The sequence below is a fragment of the Schistocerca americana genome, chromosome 6 (assembly GCF_021461395.2).
Source record: "Schistocerca americana isolate TAMUIC-IGC-003095 chromosome 6, iqSchAmer2.1, whole genome shotgun sequence".
Classification (NCBI taxonomy): domain Eukaryota; kingdom Metazoa; phylum Arthropoda; class Insecta; order Orthoptera; family Acrididae; genus Schistocerca; species Schistocerca americana.
In genome coordinates, this window is record NC_060124.1 from 539426910 (window position 1) to 539453233 (window position 26324).

The 26324-nt window shown below is 45.2% G+C and overlaps 1 protein-coding gene across 1 annotated transcript in view; it reads left to right on the forward strand.

Moving 5' to 3' along the window:
• The first annotated feature begins 20779 nt into the window (after window positions 1-20779).
• Window positions 20780-26324, forward strand: part of LOC124620278 (eukaryotic translation initiation factor 4B2-like) — a 193484-nt gene continuing 187939 nt past the window's right edge. Inside the window, exon 1 of the mRNA XM_047146946.1 lies at window positions 20780-21136. Coding sequence (XP_047002902.1) covers window positions 20780-21136 — 357 coding nt within the window. The remainder of the gene's footprint in view (window positions 21137-26324) is intronic.

A 26324-nucleotide genomic window follows, 5' to 3' on the forward strand; every position in this document is an offset into this window, starting at 1 on the left:
GTTATTTATTTGTCGAAACCGGTTGCTGCAATTACAGTCCATCGTGGAATGGAATAAGCTTTATTACAAATTTCATTTTCATTCTGATTTCGCAACCACAATGTATGATTTAAAAATAATGTACATTTAGTCTAGTCCATGTTGTCTATGAACATCAAGCAAGAAATTGAGAATCCTCATAAACAGAAAGTGAAATTTAAAATGCATCTCAGTAGATTCTCCTAAATTATCTGGCAACTGTTACTCTCTATATTCAAAGATTAGAGAGTCCTATCAGTTGTACCACCAATAGCAATGCACACCATACAAAGGCTTCCGTTGTTACGGCACCTAGCTGACTGTAGCTCTTAACAAGGAGACCACAAGGCAAACGGTTTTTTCATGTTGTTTATATGTATCGTGTATGAAATTCAGAACTCATAGGTCAGTCCCCTATAGCAGTTAGATGCAACTCTCAATAATTCTCGAGGAAATCGGCTTTGAAGTTTGCCAAGTTTTCGACAGGCCGTATGGCTCTGAATGATTGCTTCCATTTCAGGCGCCTGATTTCTTTTTCTAACTGACGCAAATTTTTAAACAAAGTTGCTTGTTTTATGAGCATTTCCGTGAAAAATACAGGAAGATGGGGAAAAAGTCGGTTGCGCTCGAAACTGGTAACTGCTATGTTGCTGGTTCGAATCACTATTTTTTTCATTGTTATTTATTTCGTTCAGTTCGAATACCTGCGTCCCTTAAATACCAAATTCATCAAATATATGCTTATTAACAGATATCTAATCGCTCTTTTTGTTGAAAAATACACGTCTTCTTATTTCTAAATACATATAGCACAAAAAATACCGTTTTCATTACAAATGTAAAGTCTAAAATACTGATATTTTGTAAAAGATTGTTGATAAAGAGTGTTGAAATTAGAAAAAAAACGTTAAAAATTATTCTTGTTTCATCTGTATATGTTTTATGTTCTACAACAGTAGAACATGCACCTTTCTTTAAAAGTTTACCACAGTTTGGAATCGAACTGGGGCCATTCACACGGAATTCGAGCATTATGTCACAGGGACAGGCAGCCCATGAAGAAAAGAACTTTTATCTAAAGCGTTACAGAACATGGGAAAATCTTGAAAGTTACATGGAACTGCTTTGGCACGTCGGAATATGAGTCCTGAACTGCACGTACCATAAATATAAACGTTATTTAATAATAACTGCTACTATAACTACGATAACTACGAACCTGTCACAGTCAGTGACTCGCTCAAGTACACTCCTGGAAATTGAAATAAGAACACCGTGAATTCATTGTCCCAGGAAGGGGAAACTTTATTGACACATTCCTGGGGTCAGATACGTCACATGATCACACTGACAGAACCACAGGCACATAGACACAGGCAACAGAGGATGCACAATGTCGGCACTAGTACAGTGTATATCCACCTTTCGCAGCAATGCAGGCTGCTATTCTCCCATGGAGACGATCGTAGAGATGCTGGATGTAGTCCTGTGGAACGGCTTGCCATGCCACTTCCACCTGGCGCCTCAGTTGGACCAGCGTTCGTGCTGGACGTGCAGACCGCGTGAGACGACGCTTCATCCAGTCCCAAACATGCTCAATGGGGGACAGGTCCGGAGATCTTGCTGGCCAGGGTAGTTGACTTACACCTTCTAGAGCACGTTGGGTGGCACGGGATACATGCGGACGTGCATTGTCCTGTTGGAACAGCAAGTTCTCTTGCCGATCTAGGAATGGTAGAACGATGGGTTCGATGACGGTTTGGATGTACCGTGCACTATTCAGTGTCCCCTCGACGATCACCAGTGGTGTACGGCCAGTGTAGGAGATCGCTCCCCACACCATGATGCCAGGTGTTGGCCCTGTGTGCCTCGGTCGTATGCAGTCCTGATTGTGGCGCTCACCTGCACGGCGCCAAACACGCATACGACCATCATTGGCACCAAGGCAGAAGCGACTCTCATCGCTGAAGACGACACGTCTCCATTCGTCCCTCCATTCACGCCTGTCGCGACACCACTGGAGGCGGGCTGCACGATGTTGGGGCGTGAGCGGAAGACGGCCTAACGGTGTGCGGGACCGTAGCCCAGCTTCATGGAGACGGTTGCGAATGGTCCTCGCCGATACCTCAGGAGCAACAGTGTCCCTAATTTGCTGGGAAGTGGCGGTGCGGTCCCCTACGGCACTGCGTAGGATCCTACGGTCTTGGCGTGCATCCGTGCGTCGCTGCGGTCCGGTCCCAGGTCGACGGGCACGTGCACCTTCCGCCGACCACTGGCGGCAACATCGATGTACTGTGGAGACCTCACGCCCCACGTGTTGAGCAATTCGGCGGTACGTCCACCCGGCCTCCCGCATGCCCACTATACGCCCTCGCTCAAAGTCCGTCAACTGCACATACGGTTCACGTCCACGCTGTCGCGGCATGCTACCAGTGTTAAAGACTGCGATGGAGCTCCGTATGCCACGGCAAACTGGCTGACACTGACGGCGGCGGTGCACAAATGCTGCGCAGCTAGCGCCATTCGACGGCCAACACCGCGGTTCCTGGTGTGTCCGCTGTGCCGTGCGTGTGATCATTGCTTGTACAGCCCTCTCGCAGTGTCCGGAGCAAGTATGGTGGGTCTGACACACCGGTGTCAATGTGTTCTTTTTTCCATTTCCAGGAGTGTAATTTTTGCTCCATCCTCTTTACTTGCATATTTGTGTTTTCTCTTTTTTGAGAAACCTCTTTCTCAATACGCTTTTGACCTCATGAAATTGATCTGTCACTGATACCTGTTTAACAGAGATGAAAGGAAAGCTACATTCTCAGTGCAGCCCAAGGGAACATGCTGTGTCTCCATTCGTTAACGGCACAGTGTCTCGAAGCGTCAGTTCAAACCCAGACATTGCGCCCACTGTGTTGTCATCAGGCGAAATTGTCCACCGAACTGGTGTACACCAGCGCTACGCCATTTGACCATTCAATAGTTAGAAATAACGAATAAACCATCGAAAGAAACACATCTTAATTCCCACATAAGAGGGTAACAATTGTCAATTGCGCACCATGTTTACATTCCAGGCTAGTAACGTTGCTCAATGTGACGACCATCAGTATCTAGAACCGCTCTAGACACTGTTCTGCTACTGCCCGAAACATCTCAGGTGGCGTGTTGGCTACCACACTCGCAATGTTCATCTTCAGCCTCGGACGTATGTTGGTGTCCCGTTGATAACCCAAGTCCTTCAGGTAACCCCACAGCCAGAAATCACACGGGTTCAAATCTGGTAGTTCTGATGGCCACGCAGTTTGGAACGATCAACCAGTGGTGCGCCCTTCTCCAAATCTGTTATACTGTTACGGAATAACCGAGTGGCTTCACTAGGAATGCGAAGTGGAGCTGCAGGGTGCAGCAGCACTGTTGTTGCTGTTTTGATAAAACAGCTTTACGAGGAAAGCCCTTTTCACCTTGTCCAGACCCTCCTTGACTGTCTGCAGTTGCAATGGACATTAATGATTGTGTTCCAGCCGCACGTCGCCGTACCAGTACCGGCGCCTAACGACAACTTACGACACCAACACCACTAACAGTGCGAATCCTGCAGCCTGCAGTCTGAACATCATTCCCACAAAGTTGGTTGTCAGTACCGTAAATAGTTTTCCGTCTGCTGTGGCTCAAGTTAAATTATAACCGCCCTCTACGAGCTCCACATCACAGAAACGGGACTTGTCTCATTACTAAGCAAATATTTATCATGGCGCAGTATTACATGAGACATTTTGTTTCACCGAATTAGTTGGTGCAAAAAGAAAGGAAAAAAAAATAGTGGCACAGTAGTAGAACACCGGACTAGTTTTTGAGAGGACGCCAGTTCAAATTCCATCTAGATTTAGGTTTCAAGCGATTTCCCGAAAATTCTTTAGTAAATGAGAACCATATTTGCATTTGCGAATATTGCTAAACTCTGTCTGCACTAGGCACTGGTGACAATGAAAACTTTTGCATGGGCCAGAACTCGAAGCCGGATCTTCCGCTTGACGCGAATGGTCGGCTTGAGCCCCTTGGCCACCACAGCAAGCTCCCCGGGGCGATCCAAACTTCCATCTGTCATCGCTTTCGTCTACATCATATACTTGCACAGATACTGTTAGTCCCATACAGTAACAGACGTATGATTAAAGTTGAAGCCCAGTTATTAGGCGTGAAATACTATATTGCAGTGACTTTATTGTCCTAATGTACACTGCAATGTTCTTCAGGCATTTATTTATTTATTCGTATAAAATGAGCAGCATACGGAATATACAAAAAGATAAAAGTAGCCTAGATATATAAAATTAATGCATACGAAGGAAATATAGATACAATGTGAGGTAAATAGAGCCAAATAATAATAGTTACGTATGTACAAATTACAAACACAAAATATAATCAGACCAAAAATTTGCGGGCTATACGGCATTGTCCCTGGCCCACAACAGGTCCTCCAGGGTGTAGGAAACTGGGGAGGGCAGTTGTACAGTAGCTTGGTGGTTTGTTCAGCTCGACATTCACATTAAGTTGATGGGTCCCCAAGATAGTTCCATTTGGCCGTTATATCCTTTGTTCTACCCACACTGCTTCTTGGTCTGTTGAGGGACTACAACTTTTTCCATGTTTTCCATTGCAGGTTTTCACCTGGGGGGGGGGGGGGGGGGAAGGGAGGGAGGGAGGTCCTCTGAGGGTAGGGTCCTTAATGAGGTATCTGTGTTTGTGGTATTACACAGGTTTTGTCGTGCCATTGACGGTGGCGTTGTGCTGGTGTAAGCTGTCACCAGCAAACCGGTCGGAAAAGATGAAGCAACGAGACCGATAGTCGGCGCTGGATCAAGTGCTCCTACCAGGAGAGAGGTCAAAGACAGACTCACAACAAACATGCCGCCAACACCCTCTCAGCTGCAAGTACTGCGGACCGGAGTCTCAGCCTCAGCCACTAGTGCAGTCACTTAGTCACTTCCTCAGTCACTGGCGCATCCTAGTTTGGCATCATTCATTGCATAGCGGGCCACACGGGGTAGCTGTACGGTCTAGGGTGTCTTGTCACGGTCCATGCGGCTTCCCTCGTCGGAGGTTCGAGTCCTGCCCAGGGCGTGGATGCGTGTGTCGTCCTTAGGGTAAGTCAGTTTAAGTTAGATTAAATAGTGTGTGAGCTTAGGGACCGATGACCTTAGCAGTTTGGTCCCATAACACCTTACCACAAATTTCCAGTAGCATAGTGGAACCTGTATCCCCCAGCAGTGAGGCTAACGTGAACTATTAGTGAAGAGCTTGTACCACAACACATGGAATCTTAAAGTTAAGGAGCTTCCTGTTCACATAAATAAAGAAGCCTGTTAATACAAGTGAGCAGTTGTGTTGTAGGAACAGGATACCTGCCACCAGTCTGTACGGAAGTTTTTTTTGAAAGCTCTTCCGAGATTTCAGCCTGCTTGGTGGAGGCCGGTGTCCATGCAGCGGCTGAGCAGCGTTCAGTTCCACTTTCCTTCTCACGGCAGCTTTCTGCCTTATGTATGGTGGGGCCATCCCTGCCAGTCTGTCGAGTTTGTAGGTAGGCTTTGCTCTCAGGCATCCTGATGTTATTCTACATGTCTCGTTGAGAGTAACATTCACGTGCCTGGTTCAAATGGTTCAAATGGCTCTGAGCACTATGGGACTTAACATCTGTGGTCATCAGTCCCCTAGAACTTAGAACTACTTAAACCTAACTAACCTAAGGACATCACAGATATCCATGCCCGAGGCAGGATTCGAACCTGCGACCGTAGCAGTCGCGCAGTTCCAGACTGCGCGCCTAGAACCGCGAGACCACCGCGGCACACGTGCCTGGCGTGAACAGAACTGTACCAAAAGGGCCAGAAGTATTCAGCGGCAGAGTAACATCTACATCTACGTGATTACTCTGCAATTCGAAATAAAGTGTCTGGCAGAGGGTTCAATGAACCAACTTCAGGTTGTCTCTCTACTGTTCCACTCTCGAACGGCGCGCGGGAAAAACGAGCATTTAAATTTTTCTGTGCGAGCTCTGATTTCTCTTATTTTATCGTGATGATCATTTCTCAATATGTAGGTTGGTGCCAACAGAATGTTTTCGCAATCGGAGGAGAAAACTGGTGACTGAAATTTCGTGAGTAGATCTCGTCGCAGCGAAAAACGCCTTTGTTTTAATGATTGCCACTCCAATCCACGCTTCACGACTGTGGCACTATCTCCCCTACTTTGCGATAATACAAAACGAGCTGCCCTTCTTTGTACTTTTTCGATCTCATCCGTCAGTCCCACCTGATGCGGATCCCACACCGCACAGCAATTCTCCAGAATAGGGTAGACAAGCGTGATGTAAACTGTCTCTTTAGTAGACCTGTTGCACCTTCTAAGTGTTCTGCTAATGAATCGCAGTCTTTGGTTTGCTCTACCCACAACATTACCTATGTGATCGTTCCAATTTAGGGTAATTGTAATCCCTAAGTATTTAGCTGAATTTACAGCCTTCAGATTTGTGTGACTTATCGCGCAAACGAAATTTAGCTGATTTCTTTTAGTACTCATGTGAATAACGTCACACTTTTCTTTATTCAGGGTCAATTGCCACTTTTCGCACCATACAGATATCTAAATCATTTTGCAATTCGTTTTGGTCATCTGATGACTTTACTAGACAGTAAATGACAGCATCATCTGCAAACAATCTAAGACGGTTACTGAGACCTTCTCCTATGTCGTTAATATGGATCAGGAACAATAGAGGGCCTATAACACTTCCTTGGGAAACTCCGAAATGCAAGTGCCGATGTCCTGAGTGCTATCGGATGGGTATCCCCTCCACTACTTGTGCGCTGTCTGGTGATGTTATTGCGAGCGGATACTTTTTGTTTTGTATTTAGGCAGTGCTTCCTAACTGTCAGCGTGACTCCCAGATATTTTGGATTATGACAGTGCTCCAGCTCCTTGTCATCCCGTACGGCTTTTAATTTTCTGTTGGCGTCTTTGTTTCGTAGATGGAAAGCGAATGCTTGAATTTTAGCCGGACTTGGTTTCAGGTTGTTATTTTGGTAGTATGCCGTGAGAGTGCTTAGTCCATTTGTTAGGAGTCTCTCTACTGCTTCGAAGTCTTTGGCTTGAGGTATTGGCGCCAGATCGTCAGCATTAATGAAGGGTTCTGTGTTAAGAGGTTGTGGCTAATTGTTACTATAGTTGTAAAACAAGGCTCATGCTAGGACCCTGCCTTGTGGCACACAGCTTTTTTATATTCTCCACCTACTTTTTTTGCCGTCTTGTTCGACACAGAATCTACGGTTGAGAAGGAGAGTTCCTATGAAGCTAGTAAAATCATAATCGCTCGTTAATTGATATATTTTGTGCAAAATGATATTGTGCTGCACAGTGTCATAATCTGCGGGGAGATCCACGGATACGGCTCCTATAACCAAACCATTATCAAAACCATCCTCGACATTCTGTGTCTGGTTCAGAATTTGTGCTGTACAATTATTTTTGGTCTAAATCCAGTTTGTTGTGGTGTCAGACGGTCAAGCAGCATCCTTTCGAGGGTTTTGTAAGCGTGGCACAAAAGAGATATATAGCGGAAGTTCTTGGCATCGCAAGCTGGGTTGCCGGGTTTCAGTATGGCGATGTTCCTTGTCCTTCTCCAGATTTTAGGAATCTGCTGTCGTGTTAGGCAGTTATTACAGGATTGCAGCAGCCATCCCATAGTAGCAGGCCCAAAATGCTTCATCTGCTCCGCCAATAAATCGTCAAGTCCTGACACTTTAGCGGATTTACGCTTTTTTATAGCAGCTTTCAGGGCCGGCCGGTGTGGCCGAGAGGTTCTAGGCGCTACAGTCTTGAACCGCGCGATCGCTACGGCTGCAGGTTCGAATCCTCCCTCGGGCATGGATGTGTGTGATGTCGTTAGGTTAGCTAGGTTTGAGTAGTTCTAAGTTCTAGGGGACTGATGACCGCAGAAGTTAAGTCCCATAGTGCTCAGAGCCATTTTTTAGCAGCTTTCAGTTCTTCCAAAAGTAAACTTAGCGGACGCATTTGTGTTTCTGGGTGTTGTCCGGTTATCCCTATTTTTCTCTTTCTTCCTTCAGTTTTCCAGTTCAGCAGCACCTGGTGGCCGACTTCATTTGGGGTAAAGTTGCGTCTCACTTTGGGGACACTGGGGTCATTACTGAGTCGTTTGAGCAGTTGCCAAGCTTTTCTGCTATTTTTAGACATTTGAATACTCTCTACCGTTTCAGTCCATCGATTTTGTTTGGCTTCCGCCAATTACTGGGATAGTTTCTCTCCTGATTTTACTGTATCCGTATTGAATCGGTCTTCTTCATACAGTCTGAGGTATTCTTGCAGCTTTGAGTTAATTCTTCGTTTATACCTAGAATGTATGTTGTACGGCAGCCTTTGGTGATCGAAGCGCGTCCACAAACAAAGCTGCAACCATTTACGCAGTTTTTCCTTGTAAGCGTTCAACATCCCTTGTAATTTGGCACGTCCACGTATTCTGAGAATCAGGGTCGATTTCTTTGTATCATACACTACTGGCCATTAAAATTGCTACACCAAGAAGAAATGCAGATGACAAACGGTTATTCATTGGACAAATATATTATACTAGAACTGACATGTGATTACATTTTCACGCAATTTAGGTGCATAGATCCTGAGAAATCAGTACCCATAACAACCACCTCTGGCCGTAATAACGGCTTTGATACGCCTAGGCATTGAGTCAAACAGAGCTTGGATGGCGTGTACAGGTACAGTTGCCCATGCAGCTTCAACACGATACCACAGTTCATCAAGAGTAGTGACTGGCGTATTGTGACGACCCAGTTGCTCGGCCGCCATTGACCAGACGTTTTCAATTGGTGAGAGATCTGGAGAATGTGCTGGCCAGGGCAGCAGTCGAACATTTTCTGCATCCAGAAAGGCCCGGACAGGACCTGCAACATGCGGTCGTGCATTATCCTGCTGAAGTGTAGGGTTTCGTAGGGATCGAATGAAGGGTAGAGCCACGGGTCGTAACACACCTGAAATGTAACGTCCACTGTTCAAAGTGCCGTCAATGGGAACAAGAGGTGACCGAGACGAGTAACCAATGGCACCCGATACCATCACGCCGGGCGATACACCAGTATGGCGATGACGAACACACGCTTCCAATTTGCGTTCACCCTGATGTCGACAAACACGGATGCGACCGTCATGTTGCTGTAAACCGAACCTGGATCCATCCGAAAAAATGACGTTTTGCCTTTCTTGCACCCAGGTTCGTCGTTGAGTATTCAATCGCAGGCGCTCTTGTCTGTGATGCAGTGTCAAGGGTAACCGCAGCCATGGTCTCCGAGCTGATACTCCATGCTGTTGAGGCATAACAACAATGTTTCACCAGGCAACGCCGGTCAACTACTGTCTGTGTATGAGAAATCGCTTGGAAACTTTCCTCATGTCAGCACGTTGTAGGTGTCGCCACCGGCGCCAACTTTGTGTGAATGCTCTGAAAAGCTAATCATTTGTATATCACAGCATCTTCTTCCTATCGGTTAAATTTCGCGTCTGTAGCATGTCATCTTCGTGGCGTAGCAATTTTAATGACCAGTAGTGTATCTTACACTCGACATTTTCCGGGGCAGAGCTAGAGCACGGTCCAGTGCCCCTGAGCTAATTGATTTACACGAAATCTGGCTCAGACTAAGACCGAAGTCCAAGGTCGCAAAAAATCGCTATCTATACTCCAAGAGAGTTATTTCTGTAACAGTTCAAGAAGTCTCGGTTTTTGCTCTACGCGATGTCGTTACGGTTTTTGGTCCGAAGACTGGTTTGATCATCTCTCCAGGGTACAATATTCCGTGAAAGCCTGCATTCTGCATAACAACTGCGTACTACACCCTCTTGAACCTGCCTGTTGTATTAAAGCCTTGGTTCCAATTCATAGTTTTCATCCCCCCCTCCCCCCCCCCCCCCCACATATCCCTCCATTACTTGATGCCTCAGTATGTCCCCCCTTAACCGATACTTCCTTTTACTCAAGTTGTACCATAAACTTCTTTTTTCTCGAATATTCAGTATTCCCTCACTAGTCATTCCATTTACCTACTAACTTCCAGCATTCTTCTGTAGCACCACATTTTAAAGGCTTCTAATCTCTTCTTGTCTGAACTGTTTATCGTTCGCGTTTCACTTCCGTACATCGGTACACTGCATTCAAGTACTAAAGGTAAGACAAAGTCACGCAGGAGGCTAGCGACCATTCTAATAAATACGCATAGATCTATAGTTAAGCTTACAAGATCGAATAAAAACTCATATAGCAGGTGAACAATTACTTTATTGATCAGAAAGTATGCATGACACGTTCCGAAATTATTTCTGTCTTCACAAATCCAAATGAAAAGGTAGCGCAACGACAAGAACGTTACCATTTGTGCACGCAACATGAGAGGACAGGGTACTCCCACCTTCAGTAAATACTAACACTTACGTTCAATTATGTTAAAAGCTTTCTCTTTTCAGAATCACTTTTCCTGCTACTATCAGTACGTATTTTACACTGAAGATCCAAAAAAACTGGTACACCTGCGTAATATCGTGCAGGTCTCGTGTGCCGTAGCACGACGTGGCATGGACTCAACTAATGTCTAAAGTACTGCTAGAAGGAACTGACACCATGAATCCTGCAGGGCTGTCCATAAATCAGTAAGAGTACGAGGGGGTGGAGATCTCTTCTGAAGAGCACGTTGCAAGGCATCCCAGATATGGCCAATAATGTTCATGTCTGATGGCCAGCGGAAGTGTTTAAACACAGAAGACTGTTCCTGGAGCCACTCTACAGCAATTATGGAAGTGTAGGGTGTCGTATTGTCCTGCTGGAATTGCCCAAGTCTGTCGGAATGCACAATGGACGTGAATGGATGCAGGGGATGAGACAAGATGCTTATGTACGTGTTATCTGTCAGAATCGTAGCTAGGCGTATCAAGCTTCCGGTATCACTCCAACTCCACACGCCCCACACCATTACACAGACTCCACGAGCATGCAGTCCAAGGATTCATGAGGTTGGCTCCATACCCGTACAAGTCCATCCGCTCGACACAATTTGACACGGGACTCGTGTGACCACGCTACATGTTTCCAGTCATCAAAATCCAATGTCGGTGTTGACGGGTTCAGGCACGGCGTAAAGCTTTGTCTCGTGCAGTCGTCAGGGTTATACGAGTGGGCCTTCGGCCCGAAAACCCATATCGATGACATTTAGTTTAATGGTTCGTACTCTGACACTTGTTGATGCCCAACATTGAAATGCGCAGCAATTTGCGGACGAGCTGCTCTTCTCTCACGTTGAACGAGTCTCTTCAGTCGTTGTTTGTCCAGTTCTTGCAGGATCTTTTTGCGACCGCAGCGATGTCGGAGGTTTGCTGTTTTACCGGATTTCTAATAGTCACAGTACACTAGTGAATTGGTCGTACTGGAGAATCCCAACGCTCGTGCGCCGACTATAACACCATGTTCAAACTCACTTAAATCTTGATAACCTGCCATTGTAGCCGCAGTAACTGATCTGACAACTGCACCAGACACTTGTTGTCTTATATAGACCTTTCCGACCTCAGCGCCGTATTCTGCCTATTTACATATCTCTATATTTGAATACGCATGCTTATACCAGTTTCATTTGCGCTTCAGTGCATATACTCTGCACTTCGGCCATTGTCAGTTATTCCGCTGCCCAAGTAGCACTAATTTCAGTGTCTCATTTCCTACTGTAATGCCTTCAGCATAGCCTAGCTTACATGTACTACATTTCATAACCAAAATATTAATTGCTTTTATGTTCTTCTCGTAACCTCTCTACAACTCTATTCATTCTGTTCAGGTGCCCTGTTCAGGTTCTTTGTCGCCTCTGACGGCATTGCAGTATCATCAGGAATCTTCCTTTATATCCTCTATGTGAACTTTTAAATCCCTTTCCAAATTTCTCCTCCGTCTCCTTGCTCAATGTACCTTGTCAACTACATCTCCCCGTTCACGCCCTTCGACACTAAAACTGCAGTCTGTTTGCCGAACAAGTGAACAAGCTGTAGAATTTTTGGTTCCACCTATTTTACCACAACTGGCTTCAGAATTTCAAAGAATGTCTTCCATTCAGCACCATCAAAAGTTTTCTCCTAATCTAGAAATGTTATAAGCGTTGATTTGCCTTTTATCAGTTTCTCTGAATTGTAAGGTTTGTTTCATTTCCGTCACTCAGATGGAGGTTACTTGAAACAGGTAAATAAACAATGCAACAAAAACATGTTTGACTTTATTTTGTTAGCTCCTTGTGGCTCTAAATCGTAGCGAAAAAAAACTATCAACGTCTGAACACACAAGCTAAATGTACTGACGGGAAACTAATCGCATCACCAAGAAGGATTTGTGCGACATAAATGGAAATTGATGGGAATGTTTCTACATCTGAAAAAAAAGACGTGGTAGGAACGTAACCGCTGTACATGACAGCCGCAAGAAGACCTGGCTCCGCACGGCCACGTGGCACTAACGAGACCATAGTCTACATCTACATCTACATCTACATCTACATGGATACTCTGCAAATCACATGTAAGTGCCTGGAAGAGGGTTCATCGAACCACCTTTACATTTCTCTATTATTCCAATCTGGTATAGTGCACGGAAAGGACGAACACCTGTATCTTTTCGTACGATCTCTGATTTCCCTTATTTTATCATGGTGATCGTTCCTCCCGATGTAGGTCGGTGTCAACAAAATATTTTCACATTTGGAGGAGAAAGTTGGTGATTGGAAATTCGTGAGAAGATTCCGCCGCAACGAAAACGCCTTTGTTTCAATTATGTCTACCCCAAATCCTGTACCATTTCAGTGACACTCTCGTCCCTAATTCGCAGTGATACAAAACGTGTTGCCCTTCTTTGAACTTTTTCCATGTACCCCGTCAATCCTATCTGGTAAGGCTCCCACACCGCGCAGCATTATTCTAAAAGAGGACGGACAGTCGTAGTGTAGGCAGTCTCCTTAGTAAATCTGTCACATTTTCTAAGTGTGCTGCCAATAAAACGCAGTCCTTGGCTAGCCTTCTCCACAACATTTTCTATGTGTTTCTTCCAATTTAAGTTGCTCGTAATTGTAATACCTATGTATTTAGTTGAATTTACGGCCTTTAGATTTGACTGATTTGTCGTGTAACCGAAATTTAACGCATTCCTTTTAGAACTCATGTGGATGATTTCACGCTTTTCGTTATTTAGGGTCTATCGCCAATCTTTGCACCCTACAGAAATCTCTTCTAAATCGTTTTTCAATTTGTTTTGATATTCTGATAACTTTATTAGTCGATAAACGACAGCGTCATCTGCAAACAAGACGACTGCTCCTATTGTCTCCCAAATCGTTTATATATATAGGGAACAGCACAAAGATAAGGAACACCAGAAATCACTTCTGTTTTACTCGATGACTTTCCGTCAATTACTATGAACTGTGACCTCTTCGCAGTATGACTCTAGCGCATGGTACTGCATCTCTAGACGCAATTTGAGCAACAGTTGGCTCCACAGGGACACATCAGGCTGTTACAAATCGTTTATTTCAAGGATAAAAGGGCAGCCGGCCGGTGTAGCCGAGCTATTCTAGGCGCTTCAGTCTGGAACAGCGCGACCGTTGCCGTCGCAGGTTCGAATCCTGCCTCGGGCATGGATGTATGTGATGTCCTTAGGTTGGCTAGGTTTAAGTAGTTCTAAGTCTAGGGGACTGATGACCTCAATTGTTAAGTCCCACAGTGCTCAGAGCTATTTGAACCATTTTTGAACAAAAGGACAATTGCGGGACAGACACCCTGCAGGATACACTCCACTGCGACTACAGCAGTACCAAGCAAGAGCTAACTGGAGGGCAGGGAGGAGGTGTGTCGTGTTTCCTGATGAAGGCTGGTTCTGCCTCGGTGCCAGTGACGGCTGTGTGCTGGTTACAAGGAGGCATCTTGGAAGCTTGCAACCAACTTGTCTAGATTCTAGGCACGCCGGATGTACACCTGGAGCTATGGTCAGGGGTGCGATTTCGTATCATAGCAGGAGCACTCTCGGGGCTATCCCACACACCCTGAGCGCAAAACCGTACGTCAGTCTGGACATTCTACCCGTTGTGCTGCCATCCATGAGCAGCATTCCATGGGGTGTTTTCCAACAGGATAACGCTCGCACACATACCGCTGTTGTAACCCAACAAGCTCTACAAAGTGTGGACGTGTTGCCTCGGCCTGTTCGATCACCAGATCTGTCCGCAATCGAGCATATGAGGGACATCTCTGGACGACAACTCCAGCGTCATCCACTAAAAGCATTAATCGTCCCTGTATTGACCGACCAAGTGCAACGGGCAAGGAACTCCACCCACAAACTGACATCCAGCACCTAACAACACAGTGCATGCACGTTTGCATGCATGCATTCAACATTCTGGCGGGGACATAGGTTGTTAATGTATCAGCATTTCATAGTTGCAACGCCTTATTTAGCGCTTACATTAACCTGTGATCTTGGAATCTTAATCACTTGAATATGATACCTACAAAAATGTTTCCCGAAATTTCATTATTGTACATTAATTATTTTTGGATGTTGCGATTTTTTTCCCGTCAGTGAAGAACGACATTAATAGTAGTATGATAACTACATAAATGCTGGCAAAACTAGTTGGTTACAAGAATCAGTACTAATTTCGTATTCGATAATGAATTAACGAACGCATGACAAGCGAACAGGTAAATAAAAATAGAAAAAAATAAGAACGTTTGCTCACTTACACATGAAAACACACTTGTATGTCTAAATTTCACAAAAAAATTTCTGTACATGGGAGTCACAATGCCATTTTCTTTTGCCACCACGTACCAGACATGTTAATCACGTAACGCCGACGCTATACAGCCACTCTCTCGTAGTATAGTAATTTAAATATATATTTTTATTTATTTTGAGTTATTTAGGTGAGTTATGTCAATTTTCGTTTGAAATTGATAAATTTATTAATATGATACTAGGTCTACAACTTTGGTTCCGCCGTTTTTTCTCGAAGTTCGCGGCTTTATTATGAAAAACTTACCAAAAAAATATGATTCATAGTATTGCCCATCGCTGGCCACTACATTCTCCCATCTTTCGGATAGCATACGAATCCCGTGGCGGAAGAACTGGGCGTCTTTTGTGGGGACCCATGAATCAATTCAATTTTGCACTTGTTCATATGATCGGAAGTGCTGGTCAGCCAGACTGTATGCCACCCATAGAAAAAGGTGGTGGTCAGAGAGACAACGTATGGAGAATACAGCGGGAAGGGATAGGAGTTCTTATTTCAACGTTTCCTTGTATATTTTGACGGGTTTTGGTTCAAATGGCTCTGAGCACTGTGGGACTTCTGAGGTCATCAGTCCGATAGAACTTAGAACTACTTAAACCTAACTAACCTAAGAACATCACACACATCCTTTCACGAGGCAGGATTAGAAACCTGCGAACGTAGCGGTCGCGCGGTTCCAGACTGTAGCGCCTAGAACCGCTCGGCCAACCCGGCCGGCTGACGCGTTTTGCGACATGGGGTCAAGCAATGACCTGCTGCAGAATTATCTTTACGTGTCTATCGCCGTATTATGGCCGTTTGAGTTTCAGTGCTGGGCTCGAACGCATCAATTGCTTTCGATAATGATGTCCTGTGACTGTCTTCGTCTGTTTCGGTAGCTACGAAAACGTTCTGTCTTCCACCGCCATGCCGGTCTTCGACATCAGAATCACTGTTCTTAAGGCGTTGAAAACATTCTGTGTACGTTCTTCCACTAATAGTTCCCTCACCATTGCTCTTACCCAGCATTTTAAGGGCACAGCCACAGATTTTTTAATGTTAAAGCAGAAAATTATAACTTTCCGCAAATGGCGAGAAATGGGTATGTAAGTTGGCGTACTTAATCGAGAATAACCTTATGATGCAATCACAAATCGACTAATATTTTATGGCATTATGTTTACAGATGCCTAAGTTTATTGTATAACACGTCTGACCAACCACCCGAACCCCACTTGCCGCTACTGCCGTCTACTGCAAAACGGCGGAAGCAAAGTTGTAGACCTAATAAAATAATTAAGATTTCAAGGAAGCTAAAGGCTTCAAAATGACAAGGAGATGTTACATTGATCAAGTTTTTATTTTTCTTATTAGTAGCAGTATATGTTCTAGACGGTAGCGATATGTTCTGTTCTGTTAGTTCTCTCTGTTAGAATCTCGGTTACGTTTATGTTTGTTGTTGAAAAGTGTTATTTGTGAAAGTTTCGTTTCGTACGAGTTACGAATAAAACAGAATCAAAAGTAGTCTCTCGTTCGGCTTCGTTGTTTATGGACTCTAATATGTGCAATTACTGAAGTGTTACGATTTTACACCTGAGGCTCATTCGTTTAAAGATACTAGACTACACTTACTACAATTTTGATGTCAGTCTCAGTGCAACAGCAGTTAAAGAATTTTCATGAAATAGCTAACTTCCGGTCGCGGCACAGAGCGATCGGCTGACTATCATTTATTGGAAGAATTTCACCGACTGCATTGCAGCAACCTCTCTGACTTTCCGCGTGAAATCGGACGTGAAAACTTAATTACGACAAATATAAGGTGTCAAGACATTTATTTTCAGTTCTGAGGGCTTGATATTAATTCCAATTTAAACAACTGCTATTTGTTCATCGAACTGACTGAACTTGGTTAATAAACAAAAAAAAATCCTAGTAACCTTTGTTTTAAGACTTTTTCCAACATGGATGAGGATGATCGTGACTGATGAATAAATAAAAAAATTGGTTCAAATGGCTCTGAGCACTAAGGGACTTAATTTCTGAGGTCATCAGTCCCCTACAACTTAGAACTACTTAAACCTAACCAACCTAAGGACATCACACACATCCATGCCCGAGGCAGGATTCGAACCTGCGACCATAGCGGTCGCGCGGATCCAGACTGTAGCACCTAGAACCGCTCGGTCACCCCGGCCGGCGGTTAATAAACAATTGACGACTATGTCACGCTACGTTACGTCCACTATTCCTGTTTCAAGAGATTTTAATGAAGTTTGTGACTCGTCCTCCCAGCTTTAAATAAAAATAAACTGAACACGACCCTGGAGATCTAAAAGGGAACCTCCCCATCGCATCCCCCTCAGATTTAGTTATAAGTTGGCACAGTGGATAGGCCTTGAAAAACTGAACACAGATCAATCGAGAAAACAGGAAGAAGTTGTGTGGAACTATGAAAAAAATAAGCAAAATATACAAACTGAGTAGTCCATGCGTAAGATAGGCAACATCAGGGATAGATTGAGCTGACGAGCGCCGTGGTCCCGTGGTTAGTGTGAGCAGCTGCGGAACGAGAGGTCCTTAGTTCAAGTCATCCCTCGAGTGAAACCTTTATTTTCGCAAAGTTATGATCTGACCCTTCGTTCTTTGACGTCTCTGTTCACTGTAATAAGGTTAGTGCCTGTGTTTTGCGACCGCACCGCAAAATCGTGCGATTAGTAGACGAAAGGACGTGCCTCTCCAATGGGAACCGAAAACATTTGATCGCAAGGTCATAGGTCAACCGATTCCTCCACAGGAAATCACGTCTGATATATTCTGTACGATACTGGTGACAGCATGTGCGTCACATGACAGGAATATGTTGGCGACCCACCTAGCTTGTACACTTGGCGAATGGGTAAAAAAATTCTTCTACCTTGCCTGATTTAGGTTTTCTTGTGGATGTCAGGACAGATAATAATTGTCTGAAAATAAAAAATTAAACTTTTTACTCGAGGGAAGGCTTGAACCAAAGAGCTCTCGTTCCACAGCTGCTCTCGCTAACCACGTGACCACGGCGCTCCTGAGCTCACATTATCCTTGTCGTTGCCTATCTTGCGCATGGTCTATTCAGTTTGTATATTTTGCTTATTTTTTTCATAGTTCGACACAACCTCTTCCTGTTTTCTCGATTGATCTGTGTTCAGTTTTTCACGGCCTATCCACTGCGCCAACGTATAACTAAATCTGAGGGGGGGGTGCGATGGGGAGGTTCCCTTGTAAGACATCGTCACCCACCAATTTAATAAATTAAAATTTAGCACCCACGAAAAACTACGAAAAGGAGGAGTAGCCACAACTATTTGATAGACTAGAAGACCGAAAGCAACTCTATATATATATAAAAAAAATAGGCAACATAGCGTCTGTTTCTTTATATAATTACATTTTGCACCTAGGAATCTAGTAAGACTCTCTTATAAAGGCATCTGCTTATTGATTTGCCCCTGTACAGTCTGTGTTGAGCAGACTTGGGCGTTGGGCGCGCTGGGCTCATCTCCGGTGACCCAGTAAGCCGCCGTCCCTCCCCACCTCCCCCACCCCCAGCCATTGGCTCGCGCCGCCGGCGGCACATGCAAATCGCCCCCACTCCTTGGCAGCGCCGCCGCTGCTGCCCCTTGCGGCAATCGTCAGAAATCTGCGCCGCGCTGCCCGCTCACCGAGTCGCCGGCGTATAGCTTCCAGCGACCGCGGCCCGCGACAGCTGCCGAGTCATCTCGACCCGACGGTTCCGGCGCCGCACGCACTGTGGACCCGCCATCGACACCCTGTCGCCGCGCGGTGCTACGCTGCGGCGCTACGCGTGAAACTTGGCTGCTGGCTGCCAGTGCAGTACTGCGCCGACGTCATTCCCCACTTGAGTGATACCGACTGCAACTGGCACAAACTCAGAATGTGCTGTACGGTTTACGTGTGACGAAAAGCGACCACTGCACGTGACTTTGTGGTAGTTTGCAAGTGACGTGTGACCAGTACATTTTCGCCAGTGGCAGTACGCAAAGTGAGCAGGTTGAAACTTTGTCAGAATTACACGTATTATCCGCAAACGGAAAAAAATACGCTCGAACTTGTGCAACTCGACAGATTTTTTACCGCTACGGGGACCAGCGCTGTGGCTTTGCAACTGCAGAACGGCTTTCCGTGCCGCGGTCGTAAAAAGTATCGGCAGTGACCTGTTCCGTAAGCGGTAGCCGTTCCAATCTGTGTCAAGTTCTTTGCCGCCTAGCGTGCGCTTTTAGCTCCTCGCATTTCTGGAAAACAGGAACACTTCCGCTACTTGTATTTATATATTGAGGAATAACTGCTGTCACAATTTTTCAACGGTGTATACCTCAAAACAGACCCTCCTGTAACGATTCTGTTGTTGTATGCAATACAGAGCAGGCAGAAATGCCGAGAAAAATATCTTGAACAGTACACTCACCAATCTGCCAGAATGGAGAACAATTTAAGTCGAAAAATATCATCTAGTGGGAAGGCTGCAAGTATGTAACGTGTTATTTTCAAGACAGAGATACTCAAGAGCGCCTGTGCATTCTCGTACACCATATAAGTAGTCAGAAAAAGTTATAATATCAACTAAGCGTATGAGGTGTTACTACGTGTTGCATGCTACACGACCTCCTTGAGGTGTGTATGTGTCGCACTGACGTTGTCAATATGCGACTGAAAATGTGAGTGAATTTGTCGAGTTGTAGCCTAGTGGATGCCTGGACTGTGGACTAGTCAAGCAGCTAATTTTGTGCACGGGTATTGTGCGCAATGCACTGAAATCCTTTTCGAAACCTACTATAAAAAAAGAATTATTTAATGAAAATTTTAGGTATCTAGTCCGCGTCTAATACAACGTGACGCTTTGTTGTCCATGAACATCAAAATAAACACTTCTGCGTGCTTATAGACAGGTAGATGAAGAATGTTGATATAGTAGGTGAAGAACATTTGTCATGTACAGTGAAATGATACAAGAGTTTCCGCTCTAAAGAATTGCTACATCATTCTTGCCAGATTTGTTGCTCTCCAGACTTTAATTTTATCAGAGACTAGCCTTCTTAACGTGAAATAAATAATTTCAGTTTACTGGTCTCTGTGAAGTGAAGTTACGTTATTTTGATTTGTTACTGTGATAACTGTAAATAAGGAGAAAGTTGTACTGCTGTCGGCGTAACTTTTAGCCATTCTTCTCGACATAAAGCAACAATGAGCTACGAATTTTATTCCACAGTGACGTAAATCAGTATTCTGGATTTTTCTGCACGCTTCCACTTGGACAGTGAATTTTGTGCGATAATTATCAGACTTTGAATCTGAAGGCCAATTAATTGGTGCCTGCCACACGGAATTGGGAGATTGTCTCCATTAAACGTTGCTCGATTCTGGTGTATACTTTAGAGAATATCTTGCCACTTGTTCTTGATTAAACTTCTTTGGGAGCGTGCATCGATGAAACGTATATATATCGCAAGGCCTCTATAAAGATACCATCACAATTTTTTTTCGTTCTCAACTCAGTCTATATTTATCGAATGAATTATTTGTGAACGTTGCTTGGCGAATCGTGCAAGATAATTGTACAAGTTTTCAACTCACTACGTATCTGCCTGGAGACGTTCTTGTCATTTGGTCCAGTCTTCTACGACGACGTTCCTGTGCGGAGATTTGGCGAAAAATACGTCAGACTGGACTTACTTGCGGCCTTAGATGTGTATGACTGAAGTGCTTCATTCGGCGCGTCTTCGACCCATTTGAGTAGTTGGGAAGACGCGGGGACGTCTCGGTGTGGTGGACGCCACGTTGTGGACCAAAGGTGCTCCTGAGAGGAGGTGCCCGACTCGAGATCCGAGATGAAGAAGGCCGGCGGACCAGCCGCCGGAGGCAAGAACGGCGCGGGCGGCGCCGGGGGCGGCACCGCGGGCGCCGGAGGCGGCGGGGGCGGCAGCGGAGACAAGGAGGACGCCGAGAAGCGGGACTCGGCCAAAGGGGACCGGCTGTCGACGTCCGGGGACACGGGCTCCTCGGGCAGCGGCGGCAAGCCGGGCTCTGCGACGGCGGGCATGCGGGAGGCGTCGCTGAAGCTGCTGGCGCTGACGGCGAGGGCAGAGTGGCCGCCGGTGGACCAGGCCGTCAAGGCGCTCGAGAAGCTGGTGGCCGCCGCGGGCGACGACGCCTACCCGCTGCCGCTCGCCGGCCTCATGGACCCGGTAAACACCACCAGCACCACCACCAGCACTGTGCACCTCGGCACCACGGCACGCTCAGCCCTGCCTGCGACGCACCACCAGGCTTACTGCCGTCATAGCTTTCTATCAGTTCATTCCTCAGCGAGAACAGAGGAAGAGGCAGTGAAACACATGGAAAGAGTGGCAGGTCCACTAGACCCTAGCACGAGAGGGTACTCACCTGTTGGAATGGCGTGGGGAAACTAAAGGAAGGGACCGTTTGAGTGTGTGTGTGTGTGTGTGTGTGTGTGTGTGTGTGTGTGTGTGTGTATGTGTGTGTGGCAGAGAGAGAAAAAAATGGTTCAAATGGCTCTGAACACTATGGGACTTAACATCTGTGGTCATCAGTCCCCTAGAACATAGAACTACTTAAACCTAACTAACCTAAGGACATCACACACATCCATGCCCGAAGCAGGATTCGAACCTGCGACCGTAGCAGTCGCGCGGTTCCGGACTGAGCGCCTAGAACCGCTAGACCACCGCGGCCGGCGACACAGAGAGAGAGAGAGATAGAGAGAGGAGAGAGAGAGGATAGGGTGGAGAGAGAGGGAGAGGCTGGAGACAGAGAGAGAGTGAGAGAGAGATTTTGGTCACTTTCTTCAAGGAGAACAGAGAGAGAGGTTGAGCCCATCATGAGGAGGGCCACCACTAGTGGGGTCGATGGGAATGAAATACAAAGCGGAAACTGTGAGATAGAGGGAGAGAGAGAGAGAGAGAGAGAGAGAGAGAGAGAGAGAAAGGACACTAGTGGGTTCGACGGGAAGCAAATAAAAAGGCATAGAGAGAAAGACAGAGAGGTAGATGGAGAGAGGACAGTAGTGGGGATAGTGAGAAGCGAATACAAAGGGGGAACTGTGAGAGATAGAGAAAGAGAGAGAAGAGAGAGAGAAGAGAGAGAGAGTGAGATAGATACAGAGAGAGAGAGAGAGAGAGAGAGAGAGAGAGAGAGAGAGAGAGAGAGAGAGAAAGGAACAGAGGGAGTGAGGATAATAGTGGCGACGATGGGAAGAAGCAAATACAAAGAGGGAACTGTGTGTGTGTGTGAGAGAGAGAGAGAGAGGGAGGGAGAGAGGACAGTGAGAGGGAGGAAGGGAGAGAGAGAGAGAGAGAGAGCTTTTGGTCAATTTCTTCCTCAGGGAGAATGGAGGGATAGGCGACGAGAGAAAGCAATTACACAGGGGGAAGAGTAAGAGGTAGATAGATAAATCGATAGACAGAGAGAGTTTGAGAGGGAGTGTGACCTCAAAGATATTGATTTAACATTTTAAAGAACATAGTTCTTAAATAGGAAAACAGCGATCTGTAATTATTATACGGTTCTAGACGCTGCAGTCTGGAACCGCAAGACCGCTATGGTCGCAGGTTCGAATCCTGCCTCGGGCATGGATGTGTGTGATGTCCTTAGGTTAATTAGGTTTAACTAGTTCCAAGTTCTAGGGGACTAATGACCTCAGAAGTTGAGTTCCACAGTGCTCAGAGCCATTTTTTTAAAATTATTATAAATAAACTGGAAGCAATCTTGATCGCTTAACATTTTTAGTGGAGACCGGTTTCGATCTTTATATCAGATCGTCTTCAGACCATGAATGTCTGCCGGGGGTGATGGCGCATGACAATCCTCTTGTTTGTGGCTGGGATTGCCATGCGCCACTGCCTCCGGCAGACATTCATTGTCCGAAGATGATCTGATAAAAAGTCCGAAACCGGTCACCATTAAAAAAGTTAAGCGATCAAGACTGCTTCCAGTTTATTCAAAGATATTGCACTGGTGATCGCTGTACCCAGTGATCCTTATCTGAGCTGGGTTAGAACTCCAGCTGCGTAAGCGTGCCGGTCAAAGATCCTCATGCTTCACATTTTGCTCGACTGAAATGTGGCGCCCACTAAGTGTCAGTTGAATGTAAAAGAAAGTAATTTCCCATAGTGTACTCACTTCAGCCATTATTCCGCATGCTCCAGATTTGTGGAACAGAACGAGATGAACTCTGTTAAGACTAGTGCAAAAAACAGCGATAATTCTGTTCCATCATTTAAAAGATCACGTCCAATCTGGATGTTGAGAATTACCGGGGAATGTAGTGGATGAAAGCTGGAGACGACAACAATGGACGCGGAATCTGTGGTGCACAATCGTCCAGCTTGCGTCCAGCATCAGCCCAATCCTTCACTCTCTGGCATACCCTCTGTCAATCTCGGGATCACCTTCGTTTGCCCTCTCCAGGCCTGTTTACGAACTCTTTATGGTCAATAGTCGCTTACTCAAGACACCCACGCAAGGCAAGCATAGCGTCCACCACAACAGAAGCCACAGAAAATGTGCTAGTCCAGATTTTAGCCAGATAAGAAGTACACTGAACTATAGAACCACACACAGACAGCTCTACCCATCAAACGGCCTAACACACCTTTTTAGTCCTATTTGACCACTTTGACCTATTTTCCAGTGGCGATGTGGAGTGTTCGATAGAGAGGTTTAAGCGCCAAAAGATGAAAGTAGTTGGGACCACCCCCGCAGAGCAGCCTTTGCGCTACTCCTTAGCACGTACAGGACCATCCCATCAAGGGCCAGAGCCCAGCACTGCTGCGTCATGGGAGACAACGCGATCACTTTCTCCACGCTCCACAGCCCTGGCAACCGTGGGTTGGCTCACAGGGCGATCCCTACTGGGAACGGGGCACTCGTATGGAACAAAAGACACGTGGACGCTGGCAACAGAGGTTAACACTCACTGGTGGCACATCAAACCATTCAACACAGCAAAGGGTTTGTTGCACTGTCACACAAACAAAATCCGCCCGCACCTACCAACTGCACCACCATCAGCGGTACACCTTTAACTACAAAACTGACCATTGCCAGTCCCACAACTGCACAGATATAACTTTCACCCACGAAAATCAATGACAAATTCATTTGACGCAGACATGAAATTGGAAATATCCTTCCAACCTCCACAACCCCAGTGAACAACGCCCACATCGCCACATCCCGACATCATTTCGGACGTTCCCAGTTGCTCGTATTAGCCGGAGCACTTAGGTGCTGGGTCACTAACCATACCACCACTTCGCCTTCCGAAACATCGTTCAGGACACTTCTGGCCTCTCGCGCCTATTCCAAGAGTAGAGACGTGGGGGACCTGGTATCGCAGCCAGGCGACTTTGAGGGCCCACTGGAGAGAACGGAACTGGATCTCGGTCGGCAGGCGGAACTGATACGTCCGCGAGCGTGCATAAATTCTAAGTGTCCGACTCCGCTCGTCGGCTTTGAGCAATGATGTCATACCTAAGGCAAACGAGGCCCACGAGAAAACAGGCCGCGGCGCGTACGTCACGAAGGTAGTCCTGAACTCGCTCGCTCGTTCAGCTCAACAGACAAAATGCCATTCTAAACCTGTTAACTCGCAGTTGGTCGTCTAAGTACTAACGAGAATTGCATCTTCCACTGGAATCTGCTATTATAAAGTCTTACTGATTAACAGTACTACAGCAAAATTTAATTTAAGATCGATATTCGATTTAAATTGTATAACGACTTGTTTATAGCATTTAGTCTCTTCTGCTTAACAGTACTCATTACATGCTGGAAGTGATGCCTTATGCAACTGATAATCATTTTAGCTTGATTTTATTTTACTGTACGCCAGTACAGCCGTAACAAATTATAAGTGGGCCCATGGACTTTCCATCATTATAGGACTAATAACAGTCAGATTCCATAATAACGGATTCCAGTAGAAGATTCAGTTTTCGTTTCTACGGACACACCTAGTTACGAGTTAACAGGTGTAGTTTGTCTGCTGATTTGAGCTAGCGAGCGAGCGCAGGACTACCTTCGTGACGTACGCGCCGCGGCCTGTCTTTCTCGTGGGTCTCGTAGGGCAAAGACGCTATGTGTAGGCAATCTATGAAATCAATGGATCATAGTCGTAAACGAACGAATGTAGCATACGATAATATTACTATCACATTCACGCAGTTATTTACTTAGTCATGAATTATATCGAAACGAACTGAAGATAACGAAAATAATTAAGAACATGAATTAAAAACAAATTTTCAAGTCTGCAAAGAAGTATTCTCGTACTATATGCGACTAGAAAAGCACAGAGAATCTTTAAACTGCATTACAGTAAAGCGCATGGTGAAGTCATACTGTCATAAAATAGCGTTAATTTTATATTAATGATTGAATCTAACGGGAGAAACGTAGGAAAATGAGGGTTTGGGGCGGGGAGAAACTAAAATGTATTAGAAAAACGGAAAAATTAAATGAATGACCACAAATACGAAACAGTAGCATAAAATGTGGAGAAACCAACACACTTAATTCTAAAAGAAAAGCCAGTACATGACAAACGAATATCTACAAAAAATAAAGAATATTGGTATCGATAACTAGAATTATTCTATGTAGGTAAATTCAAGCTACAGATTACAACCGCTCCATGATTCATATGTAAATTATTTTTGCAGTTGTAATACCATTTCTATATATGTAATTGCTCTCTAAAACTACAGCGGTGTATAACAAAAATTCTAATTGGTAACTGGGACTGACATTCTATGTAGGTCAATTCTAGTTACCGAAGCCAATATTAGCAACTTCTTTGTAGTAGTTCAGAGAACAATTAAACATGCAGAAATCATATTAGACTACAGTTTAGTGCACACACGTGCTGAAAAAATGATCTAATTAATGAATCATAGAATGACTTGGATCGGTAACTAGAATTGACCTATATAAGATGTGACGATCGGAACAATGTTGGTTGTCGCTATTGTACAATTTTTAGTCAGTGACGCATTTACATAACTGGATTTTGGGCCGGTCTGCGAAACTAATGAAGTACAGTGCCGCATGAGAAGCAAAATTCAGAATTAATAATAAATAGTGTAAGGTTTATTCATGGCATAACAAGATTATTATCAGAGACTGGAATTTTGACACAATGCCTTTTTAAACGTGTTAAATCCACCTTCTATTTGAACGTCGATCTGTACGATTCACATTTTTGTGATTTGAATGCCATAGTTTTATGTTGCCTTTTTCTTTCTTTCTTACATAAATGCCTAGTTACCAAAATAAATGCCTCGTGTTTGCCTTCTTGAATTTATTTATTCCTTTATTATTGAAAACAGTAATGAATGTCGCCGTAAAAAAAGG